This window comes from Argopecten irradians, chromosome 15 (genome assembly GCF_041381155.1).
Source record: "Argopecten irradians isolate NY chromosome 15, Ai_NY, whole genome shotgun sequence".
Classification (NCBI taxonomy): domain Eukaryota; kingdom Metazoa; phylum Mollusca; class Bivalvia; order Pectinida; family Pectinidae; genus Argopecten; species Argopecten irradians.
Window position 1 is genome coordinate 16,638,231 of NC_091148.1, and position 16,259 is coordinate 16,654,489.

General features: G+C 36.3%; 2 protein-coding genes across 3 annotated transcripts in view; one reads left to right on the forward strand and one right to left on the reverse strand.

The window, feature by feature from the left end:
• The window catches only part of LOC138309205 (uncharacterized), a 40,575-nt gene extending 37,252 nt beyond the window's left edge, over positions 1-3,323 (reverse strand). For both annotated transcript variants that reach the window (XM_069250356.1, XM_069250355.1), the window contains exon 1: positions 3,257-3,323. The gene's annotated coding sequence lies outside the window, so the exon portion shown is untranslated. The remainder of the gene's footprint in view (positions 1-3,256) is intronic.
• Positions 3,324-3,337: 14 nt separating this feature from the next.
• The window catches only part of LOC138309206 (adenosine deaminase-like), a 33,804-nt gene continuing 20,882 nt past the window's right edge, over positions 3,338-16,259 (forward strand). The window contains exons 1-2 of the mRNA XM_069250357.1: positions 3,338-3,390; positions 14,081-14,195. Of these exons, the coding sequence (XP_069106458.1) occupies positions 14,160-14,195 (36 nt within the window). The 5' untranslated portion in view covers positions 3,338-3,390; positions 14,081-14,159. The remainder of the gene's footprint in view (positions 3,391-14,080; positions 14,196-16,259) is intronic.

The window sequence follows — 16,259 nt, forward strand, 5'->3', positions numbered from 1 at the left end:
TATGTAAAGGAAGTGAAAATCGAGACAATTGTTCAGATATTAGTAAAACTATTGAATTTAAGAGTCTTAAATATCGATCTAATTATATTTGTTATTTGGCTACCGCCCGGTCATGTGTTATTTCCATGCAACTGATATATATGAGCTAGTAAATGTCATTTCTCGGACAGAGAGTGTACTACCTATGTAAAAGAAGTTAAAACCGAAATCAATGTTCAGATATTAGTAAAACTATTGATTTTTAAACGTCCGAAATTGAAGCAATTAATTGAGTTATAATTGTTATTTGCCTACCGCCCGGTCATATGTTATTTCCGTGCAACTGATATATATGATCTTGTAAATGTCAATTCTCGGACAGAGAGTGTACTACCTATGTAAAGGAAGTTAAAACCGAGACAATTGTTCAGATATTAGTAAAAATATTGATTTATAAATGTCTTAATTTTCGATCTAATTATATTTGTTATTTGGCTACCGCCCGGTCATGTGTTATTTCCATGCAACTGATATATATGAGCTAGTAAATGTCATTTCTCGGACAGAGAGTGTACTACCTATGTAAAAGAAGTTAAAACCGAAATCAATGTTCAGATATTAGTAAAACTATTGATTTTTAAACGTCCGAAATTGAAGCAATTAATTGAGTTATAATTGTTATTTGCCTACCGCCCGGTCATGTGTTATTTCCGTGCAACTGATATATATGAGCTAGTAAATGTCAATTCTCAGACAGAGAGTGTACTACCTATGTAAAGGAAGTTAAAACCGAAATAATTGTTCAGATATTAAAAAAACTATTGAATTATAAATGTCTTAATTTTCAATCTAATTATAATTGTTATTTTGCTGCCGTCCAAATACACTAGCGATCAATTATATAATATAGGTAACATTTCCCGTTTTATTTCAGGAGTTAGTAAATCGTAGTTTACGGAGAGAATTTGTAATTTCAATTTAAAAGAAACTAAAGCTGAAAAAAAACCTGTCTGAAATTGAAAAAATTAATTGAATTATAATTGTTATTTGCCTACCGCCCGGTCATGTGTTATTTCCGTGCAACTGATATATATGAGCTAGTAAATGTCAATTCTCGGACAGAGAGTGTACTACCTATGTAAAGGAAGTTACAACCGAGACAATTGTTCAGATATTGGTAAACCTATCAAGTTTCAAGTTTCTTTATTAGTTCTCTTTGACAAATACATTGTATAGAGAAACATAATATATAAATATCAATTTCAAAAATTTGACAAGTAGAAAATATGTACAAATCATAAATTCTTTTGGAAAATAACCTTGATAAATTTACATAAATTTCTTAATGTTTTAATATTAACAGAATTCATAAGTAGTGAGAAAAAAGAAATATGTTCCCCGGGCGGTCCTATATGTTTGCAAATAACAAGATTACGACTCGGTTGCGAGATCGTGAATTTTGCAAAGCCGTAACTCTCTCATTTTTCAATATTTTCACACCATTTGTTGGCAAAATGTTAATATGTTAACTATTTAGCTGTTAACTACACTTTTAATGGTATTTGATTGCAAATAAATGCCCGGGCGGTAGATATATGTTCCCCGGGCGGTCTTATATTTGCAAATAACAAGATTACGACTCGGTTGCGAGATCGTGAACTTTGCAAAGCCGTAACTCTCTCATTTTTCAATATTTTCACACCACTTTTTGGCAAAATGTTAATATGATAAGTATTTAGCTGTTAACTACATTTTAAATGGTATTTGAGTGTAAGTAAATGCCCGGGCGGTAGATATGTGTTCCCCGGGCGGTCTTATATTTGCAAATAACAAGATTACGACTCGGTTGCGAGATCGTGAACTTTGCAAAGCCGTAACTCTCTCATTTTTCAATATTTTCACATCATTTTTGGGCAAAATGTTAATATGTTAAGTATTTTGATGTTAACTACATTTGTACTGGTATTTGAGTGCAAGTAAATGACTGGGCGGTAGAAATATGTTCCCCGGGCGGTCCTATGTTTGCAAATAACAAGATTACGACTCGGTTGCGAGATCGTGAATTTTGCAAAGCCGTAACTCTCTCATTTTTCAATATTTTCACACCATTTGTTGGCAAAATGTTAATATGTTAACTATTTAGCTGTTAACTACACTTTTAATGGTATTTGAGTGCAAGTAAATGCCCGGGTGGTAGATATATGTTCCCCGGGCGGTCCTATGTTTGCAAATAACAAGATTACGACTCGATTGCGAGATCGTGAATTTTGCAAAGCCGTAACTCTCTCATTTTTCAATATTTTCACACCATTTGTTGGCAAAATGTTAATATGTTAACTATTTAGCTGTTAACTACACTTTTAATGGTATTTGAGTGCAAGTAAATGCCCGGGTGGTAGATATATGTTCCCCGGGCGGTCCTATGTTTGCAAATAACAAGATTACGACTCGGTTGCGAGATCGTGAATTTTGCAAAGCCGTAACTCTCTCATTTTTCAATATTTTCACACCATTTGTTGGCAAAATGTTAATATGTTAACTATTTAGCTGTTAACTAAACTTTTAATGGTATTTGAGTGCAAGTAAATGCCCGGGCGGTAGATATATGTTCCCCGGGCGGTCTTATATTTGCAAATAACAAGAGGTTGCGACTCGATTGCGAGATCACAAATTTTGCGAAGCCACTACTCTTTCGTTTTTTAATGTTTCCATACTATATTTAGGCTAATTATCTATATATAATGTATCTATCTGTAAACTATACTTTCAACGAAGTTTGGATGAAAATAAATGGTCTTATATCTACAAATAACAACAATCAGGATTGCTTGCGAGATCGCTAAATTAGCGAAGCCATACCGCTTTCTTTTTTTCAATATTTTCACACTACTCTTTGGCCAAATTATGCATGTGTTAGGTAATTACATGTAAACTATATTTGCATTGGTGTTGGTATGCAAATTAAAGCCCGGGCGGTCTTATATCTACAAATAACAAGATTACGGCTCTTCACTGAGGTTAGGTTGCGAGATCGCGAATTTCGCGAACCCGTACTTCTTTCGTTTTTCAATGTTTTCATGCTATTTTTGGTCTAAATTATTAATACGTTAGTTATCTATCTGTATACTATACTTTTAATGGTGTTTGAATGAAAATGAAAGCCCGGGCGGTCAATATGGATTCCCCGGGCGGTACCGGGCTTTGCCGGGCGGTGCCGGGCTGTGCCGGGCGGTACCGGGCAGTACCGGGCGGTACCGGGCTGTAATTAGTATCACCGCCCCCAATACGATAACTGGGTCGACGCCGTGACCGACCGAAGTTTGTGTATTGCAACCACGTGGTTCTTAATCGGGGTCACTGCAACGTTTGTTTTGTATTGTGATGATTATCTCCCTTCCTACCAATTGCAAGGTAAGTACATGTACATTGCACAATACTTCACTTCATATCGATTGAAATATGTACTTTCTAATGCTAAGATTTCATGTATAATATTCCACTGTGACCAGTTTATAATTCAGACAAGAAATTTTTATCATAATGGAATTGAATCCTTGTTCTCGTGAGGCATGTGTACAAGATCAAAGATGTATCAGTTACTTAATGACAGGAAGTACAAGGTCAGAAAGAAACTGGGTCATTGCCAATTTCCACATATTATATAGACTCAAATATACATTTAAGACGAAATATGTGACATATGTTTCATTTTTGGAGATTTATGTAGATTTTGTTAAATTCCGATAAACGAACACAGTACATTGTATATCCGTCAAGTGCTTATTATAAATACAGGCAAAACGAAACTAAAATGTAACTGTTACATGTACATACTGTATGTAATTTGAAATTCCTTACGATAGGTTTTTGATTATGTTCATAGTCGTTCGTTTGACTCATATGATATGTGAGTAAATATGTTTTCATGTAAAACATTTACATAAATCATCGTGCAATAAAGCACGTGTCTGGTTCCATAAGATGGCAACTGTTCTTAACATACTCTTAAAAAAACAAATTAAAATACTACGGCATAACAGGCAATACACACAAATGGATCACAGACTTTCTCTCAAACGCACCCAAACAGTAGTACTTGAGGGAAACAATCAAATAAATACAAGTATCTTCGGAAGTCCCTCAAGGAACATGTTTGGGACCAAATCTGTTGCTCATATACATTAACGATTTCCATCAATACATGCTGCACAGCACACTAAGGTTATTCGCAGACGACAGTATTATATACAAAACAATAAACAACAAAGATTTGGACGCAGCGGCACAATGGGAAACAGACTGGCTAATGAAATTTCATCAAGATAAATGCAACATCACCAGTGTTACACCAAAACGCAACAAAATACATCACAACTACACACTCCACAATTACACACTCGAGCAAGTAAAATCAAGTAAATATTTAGGACTAACACTACAGAAAACCTAAAATGGGACATGCACATAAATAGTATCACCGCAAACGCTAACAGATCACTAGGGTTTTTAAAGCGCAACTTAAAAATTAATTCACCACATATAAAAGCACACGCATACAAAGCACTAGTCCGACCCAAACTGGAATACTGCTCTTCCATATGGGATCCCCACAACACACACCAAATTCAACACATAGAAAAAACACAACGCAGAGCAGCAAGATACGTTCACAACAAATATCACGATACCAGTTCAGTTACAAACATGATACATCAACTCAACTGGCCAACATTACAGACACGACGGCTACACATAAGATTAATTCTTTTCTACAAAGTGATACACAATATAATTGCCGTCGAATACCAGACCATACTCATACCAGTAGACCACAGAACCAGACACTCCAGTCCACACTTCTTCAGACAAATCTCTGCTACAAAGGACACACACAAATATTTTCCCCGCAAACAATAACATAATGGAATCTCCTCCCTGTAGCAGCAGTACAATGCACTACACTCGAGGACTTCAAGGCACACATTTCCAACGTAGCCCTTGAAGCCCTCAGCATTATATTAGTTCGGCACACACCTTTTATCTATATACTAAAAAAATCACAAATCCCTTCACACCATTGCACCCCTACAGATCACCGGGACGTAATCGTCATTTTTGACGGAGTCTCGTAAAATCAAGAAGAAGAAGAATATTAGTAGGCCTAACACACATATGAACTTTTCTACATGTAATCTTGTACATATGTAGTACATGTACATTGTTATTCTATGGAATATATCATTTACGTCCTTAGTTACGTCAGAAACATATATACATAGAGATTGGAAACTCCTTCTTTGTCTATGTTGACAGGCAGAGGGACCTCCAGTTTATAGGCATTTTCCCTTGGCTAACTTTTAAGTGTATTCTTTTAAACATGATACTTTTGCATCAACACAAAGGTTAAGCATTATATCATGGTTTGATGTGATCAGTTTTCCCAATTGATGTTATTTAATATGATTTTTGAAAGTATGAAAATGAGCAATTTTACCTGGTTTTTCGAAAATCAGGCATTCAAAACCGGAAGTGCATTTTGTTTTATTAACATATAAGTTAAAATATTATTTTTTCATTCCAAAATCGTACTCAAACAATCTGAAAATTACTTAACTTTTATAACATATCAAAGTTATTCTGCTGTATTTAACTATTTAAGAGATTATCTAAAAGCCCCTAGGGACATGGAGAGGTGCACTTACCTATCCTAAAAAATGGCGAAGTTGCCAATCTCTATGTATTGGCAAGAGTTGTCGTTCTTTGAACAGTATTACAAGCCTATAATGCGGTCGACCGTGTGTTTCCGAAGATGCCGATATCGATGATAATGACTGATGGAATAATAAAAATTAAATTAGTATACTAGAAACATACTGATGGAGTACTAAATAGTGTTTCAAAGTATTGAATCAACAGGTACAAATACAATATACAAATTAACCAGTACATGATGCGTCATGAACTTGATTCACATTGGAAAAGCATTCTTTTATTACAATGAAGTTAAAAAAATAATTCTGAGAGCTGACTATCATACTGATAGGATTATAAATCCTGTACATGTTTCATGTATGTTGTCAGAACAAATCTATATGTATCTATGTAAATGTAATGAAATAAATAAACGAAATATGTCCTTGCGATGGAATAAACTATGAAAAAGAACAGATATCAAAACAAATCTGCCTTCCCTTGCGCTTCCGCACCTACCGTTGCTCTCTATCGCTGCTCTTTATGGGTTTGGGTTTTGGTTTGGACTTAGTTAGTACAGCCAGGGTCATGTAAGGACGTACCAGGTTTGTTGGCGGAAGAAAGCCGGAGAACCCGGAGAAAAACCGCCGCCAGCGGTCAGTACCTGTCAATTGGCCTACATGGGATTCGAACTCGCGACCCAGAGGTAGAGGGCTTGTGGTAATATGTCAAGACAATTAAACCACCCGGCCAACGCGGCTCTTCATGGGATGTTTAATGTATGTAAATGTATATATGTACAAAATGAACATGTACGTACACGAGTGTGCTTGCATATACAAATATAAATTGGTTTTGACATATACCATTTACAGATGTTGTAAACTGTATATTATGGTACTTGTACATATACCTGTACATAAACCACACGTTCCACAGGAATGAAACAGCTCGCGGTATTTGTAATATCATACTCGATACTCCAGAGGTTACTATCACTGACGTTATAACCACAGTGAAATTAATCCCTTGAGTATCGAAGATGTTGTAATATCTGTATGAATTTTCGATATTTAATAAATATGTAATGTAATTAGTTTCCGTGTACATGTATTAATATTTCACGACGGCAACATCCTTTGTGCATATGTTAATAACTATAAGTTGGGAAGGACTTTGTAGTACCCTGGTGTTCAATCCATTACTATTAGATGTATATAAAATCATAGAACGAATAAAGTACCCGGCCTATTATGCATTTCGCTCTAAAACAACACCATTATCTGTCAAAAGTCTTTAGAGCTACACTATTGCAGCTACATGTAATACAATCAATGAGATCTGTTGAAATTGGACCTTCACTGTATGTTAGTCACTGGGAGGGATGAATGATGAGAAAAAAAAAGAAAAAGATTCGAGTTAATAATCTGATGAAATGTCGACATATTATCAAAACATATCGTCTAAATCAACCGTGAACGTGTATCATAGAGATTCGACGACATTTAAGCTGAAAGACGTTCAATGTTTTTATTTACATTTGGTTACAATTTCATGATGAAATCCCAACGAAAATTGCATCTAGGCCTATAATGAATTAATCATTTGTTATCGTCATGTATGGAATAACCATTTGAACAGCCGTCTTCCGTGATTGTGGGAACAACAATTGTGACGTCACAATGATAATGACGTCACAATAGCGCTTGAAGTTCATTGTCTATATGACTGCCAACTGCGCTTGGTAAGGTTACATAAGAAATTGTGTACTTCCATAAGAATAATTAACACCATAATTTTTCCTCCTTAATATGAATGTTAATTCATTTTCATGTATTTATATTTCTGAAACAGTGCTATATGAACACTACAATTATTGTATATATCATTGTAAATATGTTTTCACTATACATTTTCATGTTGAAAGAGAAGTAAAATGAATTTGAATCTGTCGCAAATATGTCCAATTATACTGATACAATGTCTTAATGTTTAAAAAATGTAAACATCATTCATTATACCCGCTTATTGAACATGTATCTGAAGGGTATTAAATTGCCACATTTGAAGTTCACAATTGAAATATTGCAGCGCCGTTCCACTTTAAACACGTGTTTCTATTCTTGAATAGTTTAGTTATTCCCATATTGTTATTTTGGTCTAACTTGATACGATGATTCTTTATTATTCATTTAAGCATTGAAGTCACTTTTGTTTAATTTCATCGGGGTATGAAAGAAATTTTGTTTGCAAACTGTGCAAAAAAAATAGTGACTTCAATGCTTATAATTAATTTTTCAGGCTACTTTATAAAATTAAATACGTTTACACGTACGATTCCATTGATTTTTTCCAATGGATTATTTTTTCCAAATCAATACACAACGTCAATGTTTCTATTATGACGTCACGATAACGTCGGGTTTCCGCGCCATTTTCGGATATATTTTTTTTCATCGTGGAATGAAAAAAATGAATAGGCCAATCTGAAAGCCAGAAACAAAGAGAAAATTAATTATTATTGTATAAATGATGGGTCTGTATCCCCAGGTGCCTGAGGGACAGGGCCCAATAGTTGGAACATGTGAGCGATACAAGCCCATTGGACCTCTTGTTACCTGAAGTGGGCCTGAAATTTGACGTGTACGGTACCATTTGATCACGTGACTACTCTTATTGAGTCATTTAAGTATTGAACGTCTTTCAGTTGGCATTCATAGCCATTTGAATTCCAACTGAAAGACGTTCAATACTTATATTTACTTTTGATTACAATTTTATGAATATACCCCAAGGAATTTTGCATCTATAATGAATTAATCATTCGTTATCATCATAGATGGAACAGCCATTTGAACAGCCGTTTTCCGTAATCGCTGGCACGACAATTGTGACGTCACAATGACAATGATGTCATAATAAGCGCTTGAGTTCATAGACTATGAATACAAACTGCGCTTGGTAAGGTTGCATAGTGGTACTGCAGTGAAAATGTAAATAATATCACGTTGACACAGCAACACCTCGAGTACAGGTGAATGCTCCGAGAGTGGCGTAAACATACGGTGGGTGGGAGCGAAACGAAATAATCACCGCGCTTCAAGTTACGGCTACGAGTAGTAGATACGATGCAACATAAAATGATGACGTCATACACGCTAAATTCCGGGGATTACCCGTCTACGCGTACCCGTACACGTACACGTAATGTTGCTTAAACTTCGTTCGAACGCAATAATATCTTGTTCGATCGCAATAATATTTTTAATTTTATGTCAGCTCCCAGCAACGTATAAACACGTGCATGGGTTCATACATAAATCGGAAAGCTAGTTTTATTACGTAATAGACTAACAGAGCACGGAATACTGTTCTCGACAAATATACATGACATATGTCTTATACGTTTTCATCAGCATCTTTCATTCCGAGCGATTCTGGAAATCCCTAGATAGTTCTCAGGATCCGTCACTGCTCGGAGATACGAGTTCGTTCGTTAACAAAATCATGCAGCACACTAAACTTGATTTATCAAGTTTGTAAATTTATCCCTTGTTGAATTAAGTGATATTTTTTTCATACGTATAAATTACTTTAAGAATCTTGAGTGAGAATGAGAAGTTGGAATGCATCATGACTATCCATAGGTCTTAATGCAGATGCGCATTTTGTCGAACAGGTTATACATTTTGAAAAAAATATGCGAAAAATGTATGATTCATGGAAAAATGCAATTGGTTCGGATATCGTTCCTCAAATCACTGTAACATTTCTATCGTAGGTATCCTCATTATTTGATTGGGATTGGCTTTAATAAAGCATTTACATTGCGCCCTTTTTGAGACAGACCTTGCAAATGGCGTTTTTAAATTATATGACGCAAATAACACATATAAAAGACAACCTTATCAGATAGCCAATTACATAACGAGCTGGGATGCCTTTTCAGATAGCCAATCATATAACGAGCTTGGTTGCCTTTTCAGAGTGTGATCTGTCAGTTTTCCTCGACACAACAACAAGGATTGTCAAAAACAACTAACTGTTAAGGTGGCGATTTCCGCGAGGGAGATTTTCGGTAATTACGCGAAGGTCTTTTTACCATAAAAATGTCCACTTCGGGATAAAATGGTGAACTAAAAATGGTAAACTATATAATCTAAAAACCCGAAGATGTAGATCGCAAAAATAACATCCACGCGAAATGTTTACTCTTACAAATAGCGAAAAGAAACACGCGCAAAAATGTCCACGTTTACAATATATGTAAATGATTTCACTAAATTATTGTGAATCATCATTAATCGAAGTAAAATCAAATCTGTCTTATTATACCGGTATTTAGGGTGACTTTGGTGAAGTCGTTACATGCCTTTCTTGTGGCTACAGTATCAAGGGCAGGTAACTCTATCCTGCATTGATGCGGAATGTGTGTGTATTCGATGCACTCCCACAACGCTCCATGACACACAATAAATTATTTTACGTATTTAGGCCAAGCCTGATGATGTACATCGTTGTAAGGCCCTTGAAGACTCGGTTATTACACTTCCTTTGCTATTTGGCTGTTAAAGATGCTTCACCGCTGACAAATGGTATTTTTTTCACTATCAAAAACAGGAGCTGGCGATTTAGTATACTTGTACATCATTACCAGCATTGAAAAGCTTGAGCTTCTAATTGTACTTCAAGTTAAAAATATGAAACATAATTAACACCGGTATGACCTGGCCCGATACCAAACGGTGTCGGCTTATTCCACGTTTTGACATAGCAGTGCGCTCTGCCCCTAAACCACATATCTATCTGTCATGATATCCAAGTCTGGTGTCAGTGCCAGAGTATCTGCAGTGTACAGTTATACGACTCAATTTTCCCTCAATTTCTCTGTACATTTAAGTGCATCAAACGCCTAAATTACCTGTTCTCTTCTCCTGCCTTCAGTAACCAAACAAAACTATTATTCAGTATTGTATAACTGAGGATGAATGTGGGTGTGTGGTGTGGGTGTTCACACTTTTGACTTATTTACTTAGTGCTTAATTATCAACTATGGCGGTTTATAGACAGACGCTTTAGTTATAGGAGGAAAGGTTGAGGCGGAAATCAGAAGACCGCACCCAACCTTTAGGACGACAAAACAATACCGAACCCAACCTTTAGAATGACTAGTAATACCGTTCAACCTTTAGAATGGTTAGTGCATATAAAAGGAATTTCACTACCTTGAGGGTAGACAGAGAAATCTCTACCCGAGGAGGAGAAGCCTAGGGTTAGCCTCAAGGTCGGGGAATATCAAATAAATCCCATTAAGGTCTATCAGAGTTACTTCCCTTCGTGTAACTCCGAGGCCGTTTTCGTTTGTAAATAAATTAACAATTATTAGCTTTCCAAAAAGCTAAGAAGGCTACCATACAGCATTATTTATTGGGGAGCAATAATAGGAAAGCTTGACGAATTGTTCTGTTCACAGTTAGCTGCCATAGTTCTTATGACAATTCATTTTTGAAGAATGATAATTTAATTATCCCCCGCCCAACGAAGTTGGCGGGGGATGTACAAATGGGTTCCGTCCGTCTGTCCGTCCATACGAATGGTTTCCGGAGCATAACTCTAAAACAAGTAGAGATATTTCCACGAAACTTCATACACACATTGGTCTTATGGTCTAGTAGTACCTTTTGCTATTTTTAGGTTTTCATTTTTTGCACTTTTTCCGTTACCATGGAAACATTGCTGAAAATATCATGGTAAATGGTAAATGTTACTTTGCAAAACTCCACCCATCTTTGTGTATATAGTCTAATATAAATGTCAAGGCTGTATACCTGATTCAACAATTGCAGCCCCGCTCTACTTGAATTATACTCCATCTTTCTTTAGCTCAACTTCTACTTGAATTATACTCCATCTTTCTTTAGCTCAACTTCCTTTTTCCTGGTTTTTTTTCATACGCATAAGTCTCCACAATCAAACTTACTTCAGCTTTGATATCTCCATTAGCGGGGGATCTGAATGACTATGCCCTTGTTGCTTTCGCATTCAATGTAAAATATAACCAACTTCATGAAGGGTCACTAGGCTACCTTTCCGAAACAAAAAATAAAAGTTTTTTTTAGACAATCTATAACACAATATGGCCAAAGATGAGGTTACAACACCAAACAAGTTGAAATTTTGCCGTCTGGCGCAGAAATAGTCAACTAGCGCGTTGTAATTATGAAGAAGACGTCGGGAAACATATTACGACCTGCGTAATGAAAATTATCGTTTTGTTTATTTTAATAAAGTTGTTCAGAAGGTGCAGGGGCCTTTACCTAATGCTAACAAGTTTTCCGTCTGATATGGCCTACACTGTACTGATATATGTACATGTCCTTGGACAAGTTGGTGTAATGCATAATATACGCATAGAAACAAGCATAACATTTCGGTTAAAACTGTACTTTACTGTAGCGCATATCCTTTAAGTAAAGCCTAACTTTGTTTCAGCATCTCTCATGTACGGACAGTTTTTACAAGTAGGCCATGATCATCTAGTTAACAGTACTAGTTAGGCTATATAAAGATGCTCCACGCACCCCCGACAATGAAAGCAAAACTCGGCAAATGGACGAATTTCTCTGAAGGGGTCCGATTGCGAACTTATATTCTATTCAGTACGTGTAGCGCCGCCTTGTGTGATTTCTGAGAATACTGTTCGACAACCAGAAAAACATTCGGACTTCTCTGGGTTTTTCAAATGATAATTTGTTTGCAATGATCCCCCACTGGTACCACAGGGATCTGAGAATTAGTTACAGATTATATAATCATGGACCCAACAGAGTGCCCTAAGACCATTTTTAGACGTTTAAGAGGTGTTTTTTTTAAATCTAGACCTCTTAAACGTCTAAAAATGGTCTTAGGGTACTCTGTTGGGTCCATGATTATATAATCTGTAACTAATTCTCAGATCCATGTGACTGGTACCCCTATCTTCAACAACAAGTAACCAAGCAACACACGTAAATTGTGTTGGCCAGCCAATCAAAGTGAACAGACTATGTATAACCATGTGAAATCCCAACAACATTGCAGGCAAAGCGACCAATTATAAAAGCTACCATCCCAGACCATCCTGGGATGGTAGCCATCAAGAATAAATCCTGGCGGACCTGCAGGGTTTGATAGGAGCCTCTGAGAGATTTGTCAAGGCTCGTCTGAAAACAATATAATTTCAATTTAAATCACCAGATCTGACATTAGTTCATAAACAAACGACTAGGTCCAAATTTACAAAACAACAAAAATGGCAAGAGTAAAACAAAGGGAAGTGAATCTCGACCGGGATGGTTATTGGGGAAAATAATAATGACACCATTTGTTGTATTAAGTTTGACCTTTTATGTATAGGCATTCTATATTACTACATATATACGTGTATATACAAATATTCATCGTTAGTGGCCGTTATTTTATCGATAATTCATACAAAATGAAAGCTTAGAATTGTTACAGGCCCACTATACAATGTACCTTTCTGAAACGGTTTTCAGTTTCAAAAATCGAAGGTAAAACGAGATTGATAATTGTGTAGAGTCGCAAAAGTTATTAGTTTACTGTTGATACTACACTTATTATCACCTTCAACTTTAGAATAAATTAAATGTTAATTTTCATAACGCGGGTCGTTTTATTTATGGTCCAACCGTCGTCCTAAATACCGCGCGTTAATTGAAGCGAAATGAATCTTCATTGGTACTGTTTATATATATTTCACAGGAAATCTAGCATTTGTTTGGTGTGGAAACCCCATGTTAGACTGGTCACCAATATATATTTTCCTATATATATATATATATATTTTTTTTAAAGGCCCACTACCTTTCCGAAACGGTTTTTTATTTTTAAAATGGGAATGTAAAACGAGATTTATAATTTTGTCGAGTGGCAAAAGTTATTAACTCAACGTTAATACTACACTTATTATCACCTCCTAAACAATTTAATTAAAATAAGTAAAATGTTAATTTTCATAACGCGGGTCGTCTTATGATTTCCCCCGTCGTCCTAAATACCGCACGGTATATAAGTTGACTATCACTGCGGCAGACGGTAAAACAGCGAAATGACTCTCCATTTTTATCATATATTACGCAGGAAATCTTGCATATGTTTGGTGTTGTAACCTCGTCTTAGGCCATCGGTATATATTTTTTGAGGTAATTAATGTTTTTAAGTAATCTTTATATTTTGCTCCGGAAAGGTAGTGGGCCTTTAAAGAAAATTTAAATTTTTGTTTCGGTAAGGTAGTGGGCCTTTAAGAGTGCTACATAGTACAAATGTATATATATACATGTATATGGCCTAGTTACCTACATTTGTACTCACGTGTGATATGTGCTGTTGTTGTTGTTGTTATTTTTAGGTTTGTGTGTGCAGACAGACTCTCATCACCCTACAACCTGTGTGTGTATCTACAGAGCAGCAAGCACCCGAGTAGAGTTATGTCCAACGACACAAAGAATAAATTTCCCTACAAGGTGAGTTTGTATCCCTGGGGGAGGGATTGAATATGAATGCAGATGTTAAGTTGTTTAATAAACACACCTTTGTGTATTTAGTATAATTACATATGTGAAATAATCTATCCTCTCCACCTGTAGCGTGTGCTGTGTATTCATATACTGTATATATATATGAGTATGTATATTGTATGGTGGCCGGTTAGGGCAACCTCGCAATCTCGTAATCTCGACTTCCAAGTTGAAGTCGAGGTTGCGAAATCACAACGAGACCGCGAGGTTGCAATCATCAAAACCTCAAGCTCGCGGCCTCGCCTCTCGATCTCTCAAACACGCGACCTCGAATTGCAGGTCGGGGTGCGCAGTTGCGAGATAGCTAGCTATATAGGTGGTCCTAACCGATCACCATTATATTGGCTGTAGTATGTGTTGCGACAGTACTAGAGATTCGAAGATAGTGATGACGTCACACAAATCTAATAGCCGTCAGCATCATCAGCATGCGTTATTTCTCACTTTAGTCCAGTTGCTTATGAATCATTCCATGGACTTTTCCTCATGAATGTTGACACCATATAGCAAACTGTTTCACATGCCATGCACTCTCTGTTAAAAAACTATGGTGTCTATTTGTTAATCATGTGGAGGGATGAAGGTCTTGAGTCAATGGTCAAGTGCTAGATTTGCTGAAAAATGATTAAAATAGATGGAAATGGAATTGTATTTTAACTTTTAGAGGAACTAGATTAATTCGTCTTCTTCAGTATCTGGGGAGATTAAGTATGGATAGCAAGGATAGCAAAAGAAAAAATCAAATAGATTATTCGCAGTCTATAACACCGCCTTAGCTAAGTGGAATGAGTGCAGACAGGTTTCGTTTATCGAAATGTGTACGTTATGTCTTTCTGAGATAGTCCTTCATAGGGTGATCGTTTGGAAATTTGACCCTAAGAATGACCATCAGATATGATTACTCTTCCATACTTTCTATCGAATGGATGCAGTGCATAATTTGTAATACACATTATTAAAGTCTCAAAGCACACAGACAAGAGGATATGTTTATAACTGACCTCTGTCAGGGGGTATCACGCCCATGCATCCCGAAGACTCGATCGTAGGACGAAAACAGACACAGAGGTAATGCTTACTTTTGACATCCATCATTTTGAACAAAAACGAAAGCACTGCACGTCGGAATATTTTCTCCCGTTTCTTTACAGTAATAAATTGTTAATTAAGTTCCTCTAACGGGGTTGTTTTTCCTTTCTGTCGCGATATTGCACGACCATTTTCTTGAAAACTGTAAGTCAGATCGCCATGAAATTTAAGTCATTTTTGGTGATCTGCAGATGTGTTGACCGGTCTCATTTTCCCGACCAGCATCCAAGATGGCCGCTACTGCCTTTCATTGTTCAAAATTGAACTGCTTATATCTATTTAACCACTGGTCCGATTTGCCTGGAATCGGTTTCAATATGTACTTTATCAGATTCTAATTTTTAAAGTGAAAAATACTATCATTATGAGTAAAAAATATGGTCTGTTTCAAATTTTCTAAAACCTTTAAGTGTAATCTCCCCTTTTTGACTGATCAGCAGAGATCCTTTTTAGGTCCAAGTTCATTATCCCCCGCCCAACGAAGTTGGCAGGGGATATACTATGGGTTCCGTCCGTCCGTCTGTCCGTCCGTCCGTACGAATGGTTTCCGGAGCATAACTCTAAAACCAGTAGAGATATTTCCACGACACTTAATACACACATTGGTCTTATGGTCTAGTAGTGCCTTTTGCTATTTTTAGGTTTTCATTTTTTTGCATTTTTTCCGTAACCATGGAAACATTGCTGAAAATATCATATTTTTGTTTCAGGTTTGTTTCCGGAGCATAACTCTAAAACCAGAAGAGATATTTCCTTGAAACTTTATAGACACATCGGTCTTATGGTCTAGTAGTGTCTTTTGCTATTTTTAGGTTTTCACTTTTTGTACTTTTTTCTGTAACCATGAAAACATTGCTGAAAATGGCAGATTTTTGTGTAAGAATCGTTTCCGGAGCATAACTCTAAAACCAGCAGAAATAT